The 18205-nt window shown below is 57.0% G+C and overlaps 1 protein-coding gene across 2 annotated transcripts in view; it reads right to left on the reverse strand.

The window, feature by feature from the left end:
• Window positions 1-18205, reverse strand: part of gripap1 (GRIP1 associated protein 1) — a 66322-nt gene that overhangs the window by 29395 nt on the left and 18722 nt on the right. Inside the window, exons 9-16 of one of the 2 annotated variants that reach the window (XM_052009065.1) lie at window positions 17615-17685; window positions 15239-15286; window positions 14165-14196; window positions 13227-13274; window positions 12485-12584; window positions 11269-11346; window positions 7861-7953; window positions 3765-3899 (exon numbers count right to left, since the gene is read on the reverse strand). In XM_052009065.1, the coding sequence (XP_051865025.1) occupies window positions 3765-3899; window positions 7861-7953; window positions 11269-11346; window positions 12485-12584; window positions 13227-13274; window positions 14165-14196; window positions 15239-15286; window positions 17615-17685 (605 nt within the window). The remainder of the gene's footprint in view (window positions 1-3764; window positions 3900-7860; window positions 7954-11268; window positions 11347-12484; window positions 12585-13226; window positions 13275-14164; window positions 14197-15238; window positions 15287-17614; window positions 17686-18205) is intronic. The other variant, XM_052009066.1, reaches the window with a different exon arrangement.

The following is an 18205-nucleotide window of genomic DNA, read 5'->3' on the forward strand; positions in this document are numbered from 1 at the left end:
ACAACAGGGAAGATTGGTTGACAGACAGCTCCCTCTGATCCACATTGAACGCCCCAATTATGACTTTCCTCGGGGCTTTTCATTGCTTCTGGGAGCTTCCTCTACACACACCGACTGCCACATTTTAGTCACCAAAGACGGGTGGCTGTGGGACAAGAAAGGAACTGGAGCTGGGGGTAGGGTACCGGTGGGGACGGGTCCGTCGCTGTGTAACACCGGGGTACGGTACCGGTGGGGACGGGTCCGTCGCTGTGTAACACCGGTGGGGACGGGTCCGTCGCTGTGTAACACCGGGGTACGGTACCGGTGGGGACGGGTCCGTCGCTGTGTAACACCGGGGTACGGTACCGGTGGGGACGGGTCCGTCGCTGTGTAACACCGGGGTACGGTACCGGTGGGGACGGGTCTGACACTGTGTAACACCAGGGTACGGTACCGGTGGGGACAGGTCCGTCACTGTGCAACACCGGGGTACAGTACCGGTTGGGACGGGTCTGTCACTGTATAACTTTGGAACTGTCTTGCCCGTGGCAGAGCAATACTAAGATTGAGACGTGGGGCATTCTCAGAGTTTGTCTGGTGTGCGTGTTGGGTTCGGGCAAAAGCGAAGGAGAGGCAGAAAGGAAGGAGTCATTGCAAAAAAATGAGGCATTGCTCCCCCTAGCCCCAGGAGGTAGCAAGTACAGACTGCCTCCTCTGTTCCAGTCAGCCCTGTTGCATGGATCCTGCATGCCTCCCAGGGTCAAATAGCCAACCACTCAATTTGCAAAGAGTTGGGCAAGAGCCTTCTCCTTCATGAAGAGAGCAGAAGGACGAGATAAAAAGTCATCGTCAGCACTGCGGCCGACCAGGGACGGGCCTGTTCCACTCGTCCCAGGCCACAGGAAGCAAAGCAAATCAATGCTCGGCATTTAATATTAATGGGAATGTCTAACCTTGTTATAACCCTGAAATTATACCGCACCGGTATTATTATCCACTGATGGCATTTTAAATAATGCAAGAGGGAGAGCAGAAAATAAGAAGAGGTTTTGCAGTCAAATTCCAAACACAGAATCCAACCCACAGACCAGAACTTTCTGAAGTTAATACTGGTTGTAAAACAATCGGTCTGTCTCTGTATAACACTGGGGTAGGGTACCGGTGGGGACGGGTCCGTCGCTGTATAACACCGGGATAGGGTACCAGAGGGGACGGGTCCGTCACTGTGTAACACCGGGGTACAGTACCGGTGGTGACGGGTCTGTCGCTGTATAACACTGGGGTACGGTACCGGTGGGGACAGTCCATCGCTATATAACACCGGGGTACAGTACCGGTGGGGACGGTCCATCACTATATAACACTGGGGTACAGTACCGGTGGGGACGGTCCATCACTATATAACACTGGGGTACAGTACCGGTGGGGACGGTCCATCACTATATAACACTGGGGTACAGTACTGGTGGGGACGGGACAGTCGCTGTATAACACTGGGGTACGGTACCGGTGGGGACAGTCCGTCGCTACATAACACCGGGGTACAGTACCGGTGGGGACGGGACTGGTGGGGACAGTCTGTCACTGTATAACACTGGGGTACGGTACCGATGGGGACGGGACCGTCGCTGTATAACACTGGGGTATGGTATTGGTGGGGACGGGACCGTCGCTGTATAACACTGGGGTACGGTATTGGTGGGGATGGGACCGTCGCTGTATAACACTGGGGTAGGGTACTGGTGGGGATGGGACCGTCGCTGTATAACACTGGGGTACGGTATCGGTGGGGACGGGACCGTCGCTGTATAACACTGGGGTAGGGTATCGGTGGGGACGGGACCGTCGCTGTATAACACTGGGGTAGGGTACTGGTGGGGATGGGACCGTCGCTGTATAACACCGGGGTACGGTATCGGTGGGGATGGGACCGTCGCTGTATAACACTATTAACATTGCCTGTCCTGTACGTGCTGCCACATCTGGTGCTCATCATCTCCACCTACTGGCACCTGCCTGTCATTGCAAGTGCTTTATCCCCAGGGTAAGGACGGAACGTTTTAGACTGTGTGTGTGTGTGTGTGTGTGTGTGCGCGTGTGTGCGTGTGTGCGCGCGCGCACGCGCCTGTCTGTCTGGATTTTGAACGTTCTCCCTGTGACCGTGGCAGTTTCCCCCGGGTGCTCCAGTTCCCTCCCACATCCCAACGATGTGCGGGGTCAGTGGCTGAGTGGACGCTGTTATTTGCCCCCTGCCCCAGTGGGTGGGTGAGGTGAGAGTAAAATGGATTGGGCTTTGACTGATACACAGTGTGGACTCAGAGGGCCTGGTTCCATGCTCTCTCTCTGTGACTATTGAGCACAGTCTTTCCCTCCAGGGGTACATTTCTCTCCTTGGTCTTCAATCCTCCTGCACTACAACAGCCATTCACCACCAGCACCTCTGGGGAAACTTGCGCACTCTCACAACCACAGGGAGAACGTACAAACTCCACACACAGACAGACAGCTGCAGTGGGCAGGAGTGAAGCAGGGTCCCAGGAGCTGTGAGGCAGCACTAACTGCTGCGCTACTGAGCTGTCCTCGTGAGCGATGAGCTTCCATGAAACATCACTTCCAGTCTAAAGTGCTCCCATTATTCAATTAGTTTCTGCTAGGCTTCGATTCCCACTTCACTGAGCCATCAGTTCAGATCTCACTGAAACTGGCCTTGCTCCAACTGTTTATGCTTGCCTTGGCCTGCTCTGTTTACTTTTCCAGTCTGAAGCTTATGTTGTGATCACTGCTTCCCGGATGCTCCCCCTTACACCGACACCAGCTCTGTCTGGCTGGTTCCTTCCCCAGAGCCAAGTCCACAACTGCCAGCTTCCATGTTGGGCCAAGACGGTTCTCCCGAAGTTCCATCAGAAATTCTTCTGCCCTCTTTTTGTTCTTTTTTTAAAGAAATCTTGTTGATATCCCACATGGTCATAGGGAAAACGTGCAAACGCCACACACACACACGTGCGCACACAGTGCTGGAGTATCCACAGCAGGTGCTGCCTCAAGAAGGCAACATCCATTACCAAAGATCACCCCCATCCGGGCCGTGCCATCTTCTCACAGCTACCATCGGGCAGGAGGTACAGAAGCATGAAGTCCCACACCACCAGGTTCAGGAACAGCTACTTCCCTTCAACCATTCGGTTCTTGAACCAACCGGCACAACCCAAGAAACTGCAGAGCTGTGGACACAGCCCAGCACATCACAGAAACCAGCCTCCCCTCCGCGGACTCAGTGTCTTGCAGCCAGCATAATCAAAGACCCCACCCAGCCAGGTCATTCTCTCTTCTCTCCTCTTCCATCGGGTAGAAGATACAGGAGCCTGAGGGCACGTACCACCAGGCTTAAGGACAGCTTCTACCCCACTGTGATAAGACTATTGAACGGTTCCCTTATACGATGAGATGGACTCTGACCTCACCATCTACCTTGTTGTGACTTTGCACCTTATTGCACTGCACTCTCTCTGTAGCTGTGACACTTTACTCTGTACTGTTATTGTTTTTACCTGTACTACATCAATGCACTCTGTACTAACTCAATGTAACTGCACTGTGTAATGAATTGACCTGTATGATTGGTATGCAAGACAAGTTTTTCACTGGACCTCGGTACAAGTGACAATAATAAACCAATACCCTGGATTGGTGTGCCGATGACCAGAATGAACTTCTCGGACCTTGCGAGCATTAGGCTGGGGTCAGTGGGCAGCCTTTGGAGGTCAGCTGCCCGCTGGGCCTACCTGCAGCTGGCTGCTGAGGTCGTCCCGTTCCGCCTCGAGCACCTCCAGCTCGCTCTGTCGCTGCTGGATGTCGAGAGTCAGTGACACCACCTGGTCCCGCAGCTGGTTCATCTCCTGCGTCTTAGCTGTTTGGATCTGTGCAGGGAGGAATAATGGCAGGTTATGGCACAGTGAGGCTCCCTCCGCACCATCCCGTCATACACTCCCGGGGTCAGACACAGGGTGAGGCTCCCTCCACACCGTCCCATCACACACTCCTGGGGTCCGACACAGGGTGAAGCTCCCTCCGCACCGTGCCGTCATACACTCCTGGGGTCAGACACAGAGTGAAGCTCCCTCCGCACCGTCCTGTCACACACCCCCGGGGTCAGACACAGTGTGAGGCTCCCTCCACACCGTCCCGGGGTCAGACACAGGGTGAAGCTCCCTCCGCACCATCCCGTTGCACACTCCTGGGGCCAGACATAGGGTGAAGCTCCCTCAACACTGACCCATCAGACCCTCAAGTTTGATGCAGAGTAAACCTCCCGCTGCCTTGTCTCCATTAATTAGAGCTACACCCTGCTCACACTACCCACTTTGTGGTTTCTGCTTGCTGGTGCTTCAGGCAAGATTGGGAATGTGGCCCTGTTGTTCCGAGCAGGGAAACCAGCATTAAAAAACTGCTTTGAAGGAGTGCATTAACATTTATTCACGTCTCTGACAAAGGAAGAGAGAGAGCCGATGAGGGCAGTACAGTAGATGCAATATATATGTACTCTGACAGAGTAAGAGAGGGGGCTGATGAGGGTGGTGCAGTGGGTTTAGGTTTGTTCTGTGTCTAAGCTGTGCCCTGGAATTGTGTGATGAGGGAGCTTTGTGTCTGGACTCAGACAAAGGAATAGAGAAGGGGTGATGGGGGCGGTGCGGTAGAGGTAGTATATGTGGACCCTCAGAATGCATTAGAGAGCAAACACTCAGAAATCAGTAATAAAGGGACAGCAGGAAGTCAGCTCAGCAACAGGAGACAGAGTGTTGCCACAACTAATCATTTTTCCCTCATCTCAGAGCAGGGCACAGTGGGGTGAGGGCAGGGGTGTTTTATATATCAACAACACGGTCTTTAGGTACAAGGTGCACCGTTTCAGAACTCGAGAACAGCACAAAGCCGGAGCATGAAATTAGAGGCAGATTTACAACAGGCACAGAAAACGAGGCAGACAAACTGACAGATGCTTTTTAACACAGGGGGGGGGGGGGTGGAAGAGAGAGAGAGAGGCAGCAGAACCCAACTGAAGTAACGTGGGTGAAATGGTGGACACAACCCGATTAGTGATACACAAATCCTTGCAGGCAGGAGGGCCAGCTGGTGCCCGCGATGCGGAGCTTCGTGACCAGGGTCAACGAATGCCAAGGAGTTCCAGCAGCCTGGAATGCCTGGGGGGGGGGGTTATTCTCCTTCCAGAAGAGAAGGTTAAGGGGAGATTGAATCGAGGTGCTCAAAGTGATGAGGATGGGCTCTTGAGGTATCCCAGTGTGCTGGAGGCAATGTGGGGCTCTATCACTGGCAGGAGAGGAGGGGACCGATGTTTCCGGTGAGAGGAGTGTCGCTGGGCACGGGGGGTGGAGGGAGGCAGAGGGGGAATATCCACACCAATAAGGCTGTTGTAATCTGGAATGTGTGACAAAGGAATAGAGAGGGGTGATGGGGGTGGTGCAGTAGAGGTAGTATATGTGGACCCTCAGAATGCATGAGAGTGCAGACACTCAGAAATCAGTAATAAAGGGACAGTAGGAAGTCAGCTCAGCTGATAGGGAGGTGGAGACGGGGACTGTGTGCACACTATAGGGAGGAGGTGAGTGCACTGGAAAGGGTACAGAGGAGGTTCCCCAGGACGGTAGAGAAACGAAGGACTGCGGATGCTGGAACCCGGATGAAAAGCACGAACGATGCTGGAGGAACCCAGCAGGTCCAGGCAGCATCCGTGGAGGAAAGCAGGCGGTCCAACGTTTCAGGGCAGGGACCCTTATTCAGGACTTGTCAACATTTCTCAAAGCAGCTGCACAGTTTGACTCTGTGGTTAAGAAGGCAGACGGTGTATTGTCCTTTATCAATCGTGGAATTGAATTTAGGAGCTGGGAGGTAATGCTGCAGCTGTATAGGACCCTGGTCAGACCCCACTTGGAGTACTGTGCTCAGTTCTGGTCACCTCACTACAGGAGAGATGTGGAAGCCATAGAGAGGGTGCAGAGGAGATCTACAAGGATGCTGCCTGGATTGGAGAGCGTGCCTTATGAAAACAGGTTGAGTGAACTCTGCCTTTTCTCCTTGGAGCGACGGAGGGCGAGTGGGGACCTGATAGAGGTGTATAAGATGACGAGAGGCATCGATCGTGTGGATAGTCAGAGGCTTTTTCCCAGGGCTGAAATGGTGGCCACAAGAGGACACAGGTTTAAGGTGCTGGGGAGTAGGTACAGAGGAGATGTCAGGGTAAGTTTTTTTTACTCAGAGAGTGGTGAGTGCGGGGAATGGGCTGCCGGCAACGGTGGTGGAGGCGGATACGATAGGGTCTTTTAAGAGACTGTTGGATAGGTACATGAAGCTTAGAAAAATAGAGGGCTATGGGTAAGCCTAGTAATTTCTAAGGTAGGGACATGTTCAGCACAGCTTTGTGGGCCGAAAGGCCTGAATTGTGTTGTAGGTTTTCTATGTTTTGGGTCAGGGACCCTTCTTCAGTCCTGACCCAAAACATTGACCGCCTGCTTTTCTCCATGGATGCTGCCCAGCCTGCTGTGTTCCTGCAGCATCACTCGTGTCTCCCCCAGGACGGTGCCCGGGATGGGGTGTTCCGGTTACTGAGGAGAGCGCGGAGAGGCTGGGTCTGTTCTCCCTGGGGCCAAGGAGGGTGGGGTGGGGGGGACCTGATAGAGATATTATTCGGGGCATAGAAACTTCTCCCCACAACGGAGATGCCTTAGGGCATAGGTTTGTGAGGGGTGCGGAGGGGATCCAAGGAATTTATTTTAGAGTGGGGCGGGCACAGAGACTCAATATTTAAGAAGCGTCTACTTCAATCGCCAAGGAGCAGAAGGCTAAGTGCTGGTAAATGGGGAAAGTGTAGGTGGGCGGTTGGCCAGTATAGGCACGGTGGGTTGAATGGTCGCACAGCGCAGAAACACTCTCCGCTGCTCCGACTTTCCAAAATAAAGCAGAATCATTAATTTCACCCCCCCTCCCCCCCACCAATTCAGCTTTTTTTGGGATCGGTGCATCCGTCGCTAGCACTTACCGCACATCCCTATCTACCCAGCTGAGAAGGTGTGGGGGGCTGGGGGGGGGGGGTGGGTAGGGGGGGTGTGGTGGGGTAAGCTGTCTGCTCGAACCGAAGGGGGTGTCAGGGGGAGTTCCAGGAGTCGAGACCAGGCGACAGGGAAGGAACGGTGAAGGGTTTCCGAGTCGGGGCGGTGCATGATCCAGTGGGGAATCAGCAGGTGGTGGTGCGCGATCCAGTGGGGAAATCAGGTGGCCGTGCGCGATCCAGTGGGGACCAGCAGGTGGTGGTGTGTGATCCAGTGGGGAACCAGCAGGTGGTGGTGCGTGATCCAGTGGGGAATCAGCAGGTGGCGGTGCGCGATCCAGTGGGGAATCAGCAGGTGGTGGTGTGTGATCCAGTGGGGAACCAGCAGGTGGTGGTGTGTGATCCAGGCGGTGCTTCCCCTCCTCCCCCACCCCTCATAACTGCTGCCTTTGCCCCTTCTATGGAGTGGAGGTGGAGGGTTCGGGAGTGGCAGGAGTGAGGTGGATTCAGTGGAACCGCACTAACAGACCAATCGGGTTGCTTCCTCGCGAGAGCCAGCACAAGCAAGATGGCCTGAACAGCCTTCTCCAGGTGCTGATGGAAGGTGGGGGGGTGGAGGTGAGGCTCGGCAGTTCGGAGGCACTGGAGGGAGGGGTCGGGCTTGTCGCTGGAGCCCCCCACCACACCCCCTAACCTCTGCCTGTCTGGGCATGGCTGTCACGTGAACCTCGCGAGTTGCCCAATCCGGGGAGGGTGTGCTTCACTGCCCACCCCCCTGGCGCGCTGAGACCCCCACCGCTGACCCAGGGCGCTGGTACCTGCTCTAGTGCAGCTAAACCGGTGCGGAGGGCATCGTTCTCAGACAGGATGCTCTCCACCTGTTCCTGGCATTCCGCACTCTGACACTCCACCTTGTGCAGCCGAGACAGCACGGCAGGCCGGGGAGAGAGGAGGAGGAATGAATGATGGGGGGGGGGGGGGAGCGAGAGAGAGAGAGAGAGAGAGAGAGAGAGAGAGGTGGGGGGGAGCGAGAGAGAGAGAGAGAGAGAGAGAGAGAGGTGGGGGGGAGCGAGAGAGAGAGAGAGAGGTGGGGGGGCGAGAGAGAGAGAGAGAGAGAGGGGGGGGGGCGAGAGAGAGAGAGAGAGGTGGGGGGGCGAGAGAGAGAGAGAGAGAGAGGTGGGGGGGCGAGAGAGAGAGAGAGAGAGGTGGGGGGGGCGAGAGAGAGAGAGAGAGGTGGGGGGAGCGAGAGAGAGAGAGAGGTGGTGGGGGGAGCGAGAGAGAGAGAGAGAGGTGGGGGGAGCGAGAGAGAGAGAGAGAGGTGGGGGGAGCGAGAGAGAGAGAGAGAGAGAGAGAGGTGGGGGGGAGCGAGAGAGAGAGAGAGAGGTGGGGGGGGAGCGAGAGAGAGAGAGAGAGAGGTGGGGGGGAGCGAGAGAGAGAGAGAGAGGTGGGGGGGAGCGAGAGAGAGAGAGAGAGGTGGGGGGGAGCGAGAGAGAGAGAGAGAGGTGGGGGGGGAGCGAGAGAGAGAGAGAGAGGGGGGGGGGATCGCGAGAGCGTGAGTGAGGTGGGGGGGAGCGAGAGAGTGAGAGAGGTGGGGGGAGCGAGAGAGTGAGAGAGGTGGGGGGAGCGAGAGAGAGAGAGAGGTGGGGGGAGCGAGAGAGTGAGAGAGGGGGGAGCGAGAGAGAGAGAGAGAGGTGGGGGGAGCGAGAGAGAGAGAGAGGTGGGGGGGAGCGAGGAGAGTGAGAGAGGTGGGGGGAGCGAGAGAGTGAGAGAGGTGGGGGGGAGCGAGAGAGTGAGAGAGGTGGGGGGAGCGAGAGAGTGAGAGAGGTGGGGGGAGCGAGAGAGTGAGAGAGGTGGGGGGAGCGAGAGAGTGAGAGAGGTGGGGGGAGCGAGAGAGTGAGAGAGGGGGGGGAGCGAGCGATGAGAGTGAGAGAGGTGGGGGGAGCGAGAGAGTGAGAGAGGTGGGGGGAGCGAGAGAGAGAGAGAGAGGTGGGGGGAGCGAGAGAGAGAGAGAGAGGTGGGGGGAGCGAGAGAGAGAGAGAGAGGTGGGGGGAGCGAGAGAGAGAGAGAGAGGTGGGGGGAGCAAGAGAGTGAGAGAGGATTTATTAAAACAGCCAAGGAACATGGTTACTTCTAGAGACATCAAGAGGAGAACAGGGTGAGCAGACTCAGAACCTGGGCGGAGGGACACAGACCCACGGGGGACTATGGCATGGGACGGACACAGACCCCGGGGCGGGGGTAGTGAGCGGGACGGACACAGACCCCGGGGGGCGGGGGGGGGGGGGAGGAGTGAGCGTGGCAGACACCGCTATGGGTGGGGGGCGTGAGTGGGACGGACACTGCGATGGGTGGGGGAAGGAGGGAGGGACAGAGACCCCAGGGTGGGGGTAGTGAGTGGGACGGACACAGACCCCGGGGGGAGGAGTGAGCGTGGCGGACTGCGATGGGTGGGGGAAGGAGGGAGGGACAGAGACCCCAGGGCGGGGGGGGGGGGGAGAGGAGTGAGCGTGGCGGACGCTGCGATGGGTGGGGGGCGTGAGTGGGACGGACACCGTGATGGGTGGGGGAAGGAGGGAGGGACAGACCCCAGGGTGGGGGTAGTGAGTGGGACGGACACAGACCCCGGGGGGGGGGGGAGGAGTGAGCGTGGCGGACACTGCGATGGGTGGGGGGCGTGAGTGGGACGGACACCGCGATGGGTGGGGGAAGGAGGGAGGGACAGAGACCCCAGGGTGGGGGTAGTGAGTGGGACGGACACAGACCCCGGGGAGGAGGAACGGAGGGCACGCTCAGACCTCAATGGAAGGCGGTTCCCTGACAGAAGGTGGGATGCAGCAAGAGGGAGAGGCAGCGGCAGAACCACACACACAGACAACGAGGCGGCAGCCTCACACACACTGCAGCACAACAGCATTACACTCCACCCAGCCAGACCTCAGTCAGCCGCAGCAGCGCCACAGATGCTCCTGTGATAAATGGCATGTGTAGGGGTGCAGGGGAGGGGGAAGGAAGAGTTGGGGCATTGCTTTACATCTGAACCGCTCTCGAGCAGCAGGGCATCAAGGGTCTTACTTCTGAATAAAGCAAATGAATAAAAAATAATCAGCCGTAGGGAACAGCGACAGGAGGGAGCAGGCCGGGAGGTGACGGGGAGCTGGCATGGGTCAGCAACATTCCGATCCGGGATCCCGCACACACCCGCCCAACCCCACTGACTCCGGAGTTCAGGTTTCCTGCTCCTGCATCCACAGAGACCCCTGAACCTGAGCAGGCAGGGCCCTCCTCACTCTATTTGTCCGCACTCCCAACGGGACCCCACCCCTTCCCGTTCACCCCCGCCGTCCGCACTCCCAACGGGACCCCACCCCTTCCCGTTCACCCCCGCCGTCCGCACTCCCAACGGGACCCCACCCCTTCCCGTTCACCCCCACCGTCCGCACCCCCGACGGTTCCCCACCCCTTCCCGTTCACCCCCACCGTCCGCACTCCCGACGGGACCCCACCCCTTCCCGTTCACCCCCACTGTCCACACTCCCGACGGGACCCCACCCCTTCCCGTTCACCCCCGACGGGACCCCACCCCTTCCCGTTCACCCCCACCGTCCGCACCCCCGACGGGACCCCACCCCTTCCCGTTCACCCCCGCCGTCCGCACTCCCAACGGGACCCCACCCCTTCCCGTTCACCCCCGCCGTCCGCACTCCCAACGGGACCCCACCCCTTCCCGTTCACCCCCGCCGTCCGCACTCCCAACGGGACCCCACCCCTTCCCGTTCACCTCCGCCGTCCGCACTCCCAACGGGACCCCACCCCTTCCCATCCACCCCCGCCGTCCGCACCCCCAATGGGACCCCACCCCTTCCCATCCACTCCCACTGTCCGCACTCCCGATGGGACCCCACCCCTTCCCATTCACCCCCACAGCCCGCACTCCCAATAGGACCCCACCCCCTTCCCATTCACCCCCACCGCCCGCACTCCCAACGAGACCCCACCCCTTCCCATCCACTCCCAATGGGACCCCACCCCTTCCCATCCACCCCCACCGCCCGCACTCCCAATGGGACCCCACCCCTTCCCATCCACTCCTACAAATCTCACACAGACTAACTGCAGGAAGATGAATGTGACCAGTGGTTCCGGGAGGCTGGCACCAGCTCAGTGGGAGGGAAGCTGGGAGGTGGCTTTAGCTGGCACAGCTCCTGACACACACCTCAACCCCGTACCTGGTCTCTGAGTCCTTGCACCACTGCCTCGTGCTCCCTCTGCAGCTGCAGCACGTGCTCCCTCAGATCCGACAGACTCTGCACCAAAGGGAAGTGACATTTGCGCTACTGTAATTCCAGCAGAAGATCATCACCGACAAGAGAGGATCTGCCACCTCCCCTTGATCAACCCATCAACATCCTGGGGGTCACACTGACCAGAATCTCGACTGGATCGGCCACACACACACACACACACACACACACCGCGGCTGCAGGGAGCAGGTCGGAGGGTGGGGATCCTGCGGTGAGTGACTCACCTCCCGACACCCCAAGGCCTCTCCCCTGCTCTACAAGTCAGGTGTGTGACGGGACACTCCCCACTTGCCTGGGTGGAGTTTGTCCATACAGTCCACATCCGCCACATTACTTTCTGTTTACAAGTCAGGTGTGGGACGGGACACTCCCCACTTGCCTGGGTGGAGTTAGTCCATACACTCCACATCCGCCACATTACCTTCTCCCCGTTTACAAGTCAGGAGTGTGACGGGACACTCCCCACTTGCTTGGGGGCGAGGGCAGCTCCAACGACTCTCGAGAAGCTCGACACCGTCCGGAACAGAGCAGCCCGCTCGATCGACACCCCACCCACCCCCCGGAAATGCTCCCTCCCTCCGCCACGGTGGCTGTGCCGTCCACAGAACGCACCGCGGTTCCTTGTCCCAGGGTACTCCAACAGCACCTCCCAAACCTGCCCCCTCTCCTGCTGAGGGAGAAAGACTGTGCACGTTCACCCTATGATTTGGCCCCCATGGCAATGAAGTCCACGGATACACCGCCCTCCGGCTAAAGAAATTCCTCCCCATCTCAGATCTAGAGGGACGTCCCTTTATTCTGAGGCTGTGCCCTCGGATCCCGGACTCTCCCGCTGATGGGATTAGCCTCTCCACGTCAGCTTTATCCAGGCTTTCCAACAGCTCAGTACAAGTGGATTCAGGCAAAATGATTCCAAAACAGAGACCGAAGACGGTGGGGTGAGACGCACACAGTGGTCGGACCAGCGGCTGTTGTCCAACACTGTGGGTGACCCAGCCACGTACTTCAGTCCCCAGACACTACTGAGGCCGGAAGGGAGAGTATGTCACACAGGGTGGGCACCCATCCTGGGGTACGCCCCGGGGGTGCCAGTGGTCAGGGTCAGCGTCAGGAGACTTTACCCAACTGGCTGCCCGTGTACCTGGCTGGCCGCCTGTGCTTCCTGCCGCAGGCGCTGGTTCCGGGCGTTCAGAGACTTCAGCTCCTCTTCCTTCCTCTGCTGGAGCTCATCGATCTTCGTCCTGGACAGAGGGAGGGGAGGGGGGGAGGGAAAGGGAGGGATCACGAAATGAGTGGCAGAAAGAGCCAAAGGGATTGCAGGCAAGTGCGCAGAGTGACAGAGCAGGAGGGAGGAGACCAAGAGACGGTTTGAAGACGTCCACTGTATCCAGTCGCACACACCTCCCACTGTGCAGCCCACCCTCCCTGCTTCCCAGTAAACAGTAAGCGCAGACCCTGGCGATACCAGCACTCGGGGGCCATGGTTCCGACCGTGCCCCACCGGTCCACGTTTGGACACGACTCCCATCCTGGTCACACGCCTCTCACCGCCACCGCTTTGGGAAGACCCAGAGGAGCGGTGGGCAGCTGTGGGGAGCGCTCGGCTCCGACGGGGATCGAGCTCCAGGAGAAAGCAGTGGGGAGCGAGGAGGGGCAGGAGCCGGCGGGGGAAGCTTGCTGGGAAGCTCCCTCGAATGGAAAGGTCAGACACTGATTTCGGAGCTCAAGGCTCCAACACCGACGTGGGCTGAGAGTGCCCCTTTGAAGGGCACAGCACAGGGCCGGTGGAACATGGACCTGGAGATGGTGGTTTAGCGGGCATTGATCCGAACGATATCCAGCTGGGATAAACGCGCGTCACTGAACCCCTGCCCCCACCATACCTGCTGTCGTTGTAGAGTGCCTCTTTCTCTGTCTGCAGCCGCAGGAAGCTAGGTCAAGGAACAAAGTGAGAAAGGTCAGGGCTGAATTGTGGAGAGGGCAGAGGGGAGACCGCTCCATCACACACTCAGACACAGGGTGAAGCTCCCACCGCACTGTCCCGTCACACACTCCCCGGGTCAGATACAGGGTGGAGCTCCCTCTGTACTGTCCCATCACACACTCCCGGGGTCAGACACAGGGTGAAGCTCCCTCCGCACCGTCCCGTCACACACTCCCGGTGTCAGACACAGGGTGGAGCTCCCTCCGCACCGTCCCATCACTCACTCCCGGGGTCAGACACGAGTGAAGCTCCCTCCGCACCGTCCCATCACGCACTCCCGGGATCAGACACAGGGGAAGCTCCCTCCGCACCGTCCCATCACACACTCCCAGGGTCAGACACAGGGTGAAGTTCCCTCCGCACCGTCCCATCACACACTCCCGGGGTCAGACACAGGGTGAAGCTCCCTCCGCACCGTCCCATCACACACTCCCGGGGTCAGACACAGGGTGAAGTTCCCTCTGCACCGTCCCATCACACACTCCCGGGGTCAGACACAGGGTGAAGCTCCCTCCGCACCGTCCCATCACACACTCCCAGGATCAGACACAGGGTGAAGTTCCCTCTGCACCGTCCCATCACACACTCCCGGGGTCAGACACAGGGTGAAGCTCCCTCCGCACCGTCCCATCACACACTCCCCAGAGTGAAGCTGACCACTTCCTCCTGTTTCCCAGGAAATGTGTCAAGTGGTGAGGGAGGTTTACGATGAGAACACCGATGAACTGAGGAACTGAGGTGGTGACCCACCAGCTCTGGGGCTGAACGAGACCAGTCGAAAGCCCCGTCTCCAGCCCAACCCGGTGACCACCCCGCTCCCCCCGGGAAGGGACTCACCTCTCCTGCTTCTTCTTCAGCTTCTCAGAGAGCTGCACAGACAGGAGGAGGAAGAACGTCAGAGGAACGCCGGGAAACCCCGTTGCTTCAGATGAGGGGGAAGTGGGGGGGGGGGGGGGGGGGGGCATGCATTTGCAAGGCAGTACGACGGCGAGCAAGCAGCACTGGACCCCTCATCGTCCCACAGACGGGTGTGTGGGCTGGCATCGGTCATCAAGAATCACAGGGGGAATCTCGATCAGCTGGGTAGGTGGGCCAAGGAATGGCAGATGGAGTTTAATTCGGATAAGCGTGAGGGGTTGCACTTTGGGAAGACAAATGAGGGCAGAACTTTCGCAGTGAACGGCAGGGCCCTGGGGAGTGCTGTAGAGCAGAGGGACCCAGCGGTACGGGTACATGGTCCGCTGAAAGTGGCGTCGCAGGTAGACAGGGTGGTGAAGAAGGCGTTCGGCACGCTGGCCTTCATCAGTCAGGGCACCGAGTACAGGAGTTGCGATGTTATGTTGCAGTTGTACAAGGCGTTGGTGAGGCCGCATTTGGAGTACTGTACTATTACAGCAAAGAAGATTTTTAAGAGTGTTGCCAGGACTTGATGGCCTGAGTTACAAGGAGAGGTTGGCCAGGCTAGGGCTTGATTCCTTGGAATGCAAGGAAAATGAGGGGTGACCTTATAGAGGTTTATAAAATCATGAGGGGCATACATCAGGTGAACGCGCACAGTCTGTTTCCCAGGGTTGGGGAATCGAGAACCAGGAGGGCGCAGGTTTCGGGTGAGAGGGGAAAGGATTAAAAGGGGACCCGAGGGGCAACTTCTTCACGCAGAGGGCGGTGGGTATATGGAGTGACCTGCCAGAGGAAGTGGTTGAGGCAGGCATAAAGACATTTGGACAGTTACGAGGATAGGAAAGGTTTAGAGGGATCTGGGCCAAATGCGGGCAAATGGGACTGGCTTAGCTGGGCGTCTTGGTTGGCATGGACCAGATGGGCTGAAGGCCTGTATGACTCTGGGACAGCACGGAAGACTGTCAGACACAGCAGGGGCGACCCCGATAACCACTTCCCAGCGCTCGGTACCTTGTTGGCTTCTTCCTGGAGTTTGCTCAGCTCGCTTTGTTTTGACATCTGTTGGCAAAGAGAAGCAGTGGGAGTTTGCCCGAGAATTCTGCATTGCTTGGCGCAAGCGAGCAATGGTGCGTATGACCATGAACTAACCTGAATCTGAACGAGAGGGGTGTCCTCTCAAGAGGCTGGACAGTTTGGGTCTATATTCCTTGGGGTTTTGAAGGATGCGGGGCGATGTTATTGAAACATACAAGATCCTAAGGTGGGGGGGGGGGGGGGGGTTGAGAGGGCAGATGTTGGGATGTCTTTACCAGTGGGAGAGTCACGAACGAGGAGACTAAACTACAAAATAAGTGTGCGGTCATTTAAATTGCAAAACGTTGAATCGCAAAAGGTTGGTTTGCAGGTGCAACAGGTTATCAAGAAGGCAAATGGAACATTGGCCTTCATTGCCAGAGGGAGTGAATTTAAGAGCAGGGAGGTTACACTGCGACTGTACGGGGTGCTGGTGAGGCCGCATCTGGAGTATTGCGTGCAGTTCTGGTCTCCTTACTTGAGGAAGGATATACCGGCTGGAGGCGGTGCAGAGGAGGTTCACCGGGTTGATTCCGGAGATGAGGGGGTTAGCCTGAGGAGAGATTGAGTCGCCTGGGACTATACGCCTGGCGGGGATGGTAGTGTAGGGGTTAGCGTAATGCTTTACAGCGCCAGTGACCCGGGTTCAATTCCGGCCACTGTCTGTAAGGAGTTTGAACATTCTCCCCGTGTCTGCGTGGGTTTCCTCTGGGTGCTCCAGTTTCTTCCCACATTCCAAAGACATACAGGTTAGGAAGTTGTGGGCATGCTATGTTGGCGCCGGAAGCTTGGCGACACTTGCGGGCTGCCCCAGAACACTCTACGCAAAAGATGCATTTCACTGTGTGTTTCGATGTATGTGTGACTCAAAGATTTGATCTCATCCGATCTGATCTTCTCTGGAATTCTGAAGAATGAGTGGAGATCTTATAGAAACATAAAATTAAGAAAGGGATAGATAAGATGGAGGCAGGAAGGTTGTTTCCACTGGTAGGTGAGACTAGAACTAGGGGACATGGCCTCAAGATTTAGGGGGAGTAGATTTAGGACAGAGATGAGGAGGAACTACTTTTCCCAGAGTCGTGAATCCGTGGAATTCTCTGCCCAGGGAAGCAGCGGAGGCTACCTCATTAAATATATTTAAGACACAGTTAGATAGATTTTTGCATAGTAGGGGGATTAAGGGTGATGGGTAGGTGGAGCTGAGTCCTCGGCCAGATCAGCTGTGATCTTACCGAATGGTGCAGCAGGCTTGACGGGCCAGATGGCCTCCTCCTGCTCCTCTTTCTTAAGTTCTTAAAATTGAGGTACAGAGAAATTTCTTCCCGCAGAGGGTGGCAAATCTCTGGCATTCTCAACCCTGGAGCCTAGATCATTGGATATACTGAAGGTGGAGAGAATTAAAGATCAAGGAACATTAGTGGTGTGGTGGGCAGTGAAGCAGGTTATCTGAGATTACAATGGGATCCAGGTGAACTGGGAAAGTAGGACAAGGAATAACAGATGGAATTTAACTTGGACAAGTGCAAAGATCTGCATTTTTGGAAATTAAACCAGGCAGGACGTGCACAGTAAATGGCAGGGCCCTGGGGAGTGTTGTAGGACAGAGAGACCGAGGGTTACAGGTACATGGTTCGCCGAACATGGCCACACAGGTAGACAGGGCGGTGAAGGAGGAGTTTAGCACGCTTGCCTTCACTGGACAGGGCATCAAGTACAGTAGTCGGGACGGCATGTTACAACCGCACAAGTCGTTGGTGAGACCACACTGTGTACAGTTCTGGTCGCCCAGCTATAGGAAGGACGTCATTAAACTGGAAAGCGTGCAAAGAAGATTCACAAGGATGTTACCGGGACTGGAGGGCTTGAGTTACAAGGAGACGTCGGACTTCATTCCTTAGAGCATGGACTAACTCCACCCAGGTAAGTGGGGAGTGTCCCATCACACTCCTGACACATAGATGGGGGGGGAAAGGTAATGTGGCAGATGTGGAGTGCATGGACTAACTCCACCCAGGCAAGTAGGAGTGTCCGGTCACACTCCTGACTCGTAGATGGCGGAAAGGGTTTGGGTGAGTCACTCACCGCAGGATCCCCACCCTCTGACCTGCTCTTGTAGGTGACCCCCCAGGACATTCACGGTGGGGGACTGAGTGATGGGAATGCCACTGAATATCCATCAAGTGGCCTCCCTTCCTAAAGCTCTGTGGTGTCAACAGGGAGCTTTCTGATGCCCCAGGATGGTGAAGCCTGCATGGAAAATGCCTGTTCCTCCTTTCCCACCCCGATTTACTTACGGTGTCGGACTCTCACCTCCAGAGTTTGCAGCTGCTCCTTGACCAGCCGCTTCTCCTCCCGCTCCATCTCCCACTTCAACTCCATCTCTAAAGGGGTTGATACAAAGATGGTGTCATGTGGAGCAAGACTGTCCCTTCCCACACCCCCAGTGACGTCTCCTCCCATAAAGGAAACGTAAGTAAAAGCTGTCAGCCCTGACCAATCCAATCAAAGGGCGCTGCTGCCTCAGCCAATCCAATCAAAGGGCGCTGCCGCCCCGGCCAATCCAATCAAAGGGCTTTGCTGCCAAGGCCAATCCAATCAAAGGGTGCTGCCACCCTGGCCAATCCAAATGGAGAATTCCTGCATTGGTGAAAGATCCCACCAAATCAGTTTCAAGAATTTGTCAGTGAAGTGATGGATTGATGGATCCCACCTTTCAGATTTAAGATCTTATTGGCATTAGATCCCATCAATCAGAATGAAGAACCCGTCAGCGTTGGATCCCACCAATCAGAATGAAGAATTTGTTGGCGTTGGAGCCTGACTGGGTTATCGAACCAAATACGTAACGACCACTGATTGATTCATCACCACCAGTTGAAAGTAACCAGCGATTCATCAGCC

This window comes from Pristis pectinata, chromosome 43 (genome assembly GCF_009764475.1).
Source record: "Pristis pectinata isolate sPriPec2 chromosome 43, sPriPec2.1.pri, whole genome shotgun sequence".
Classification (NCBI taxonomy): Eukaryota; Metazoa; Chordata; class Chondrichthyes; order Rhinopristiformes; family Pristidae; genus Pristis; species Pristis pectinata.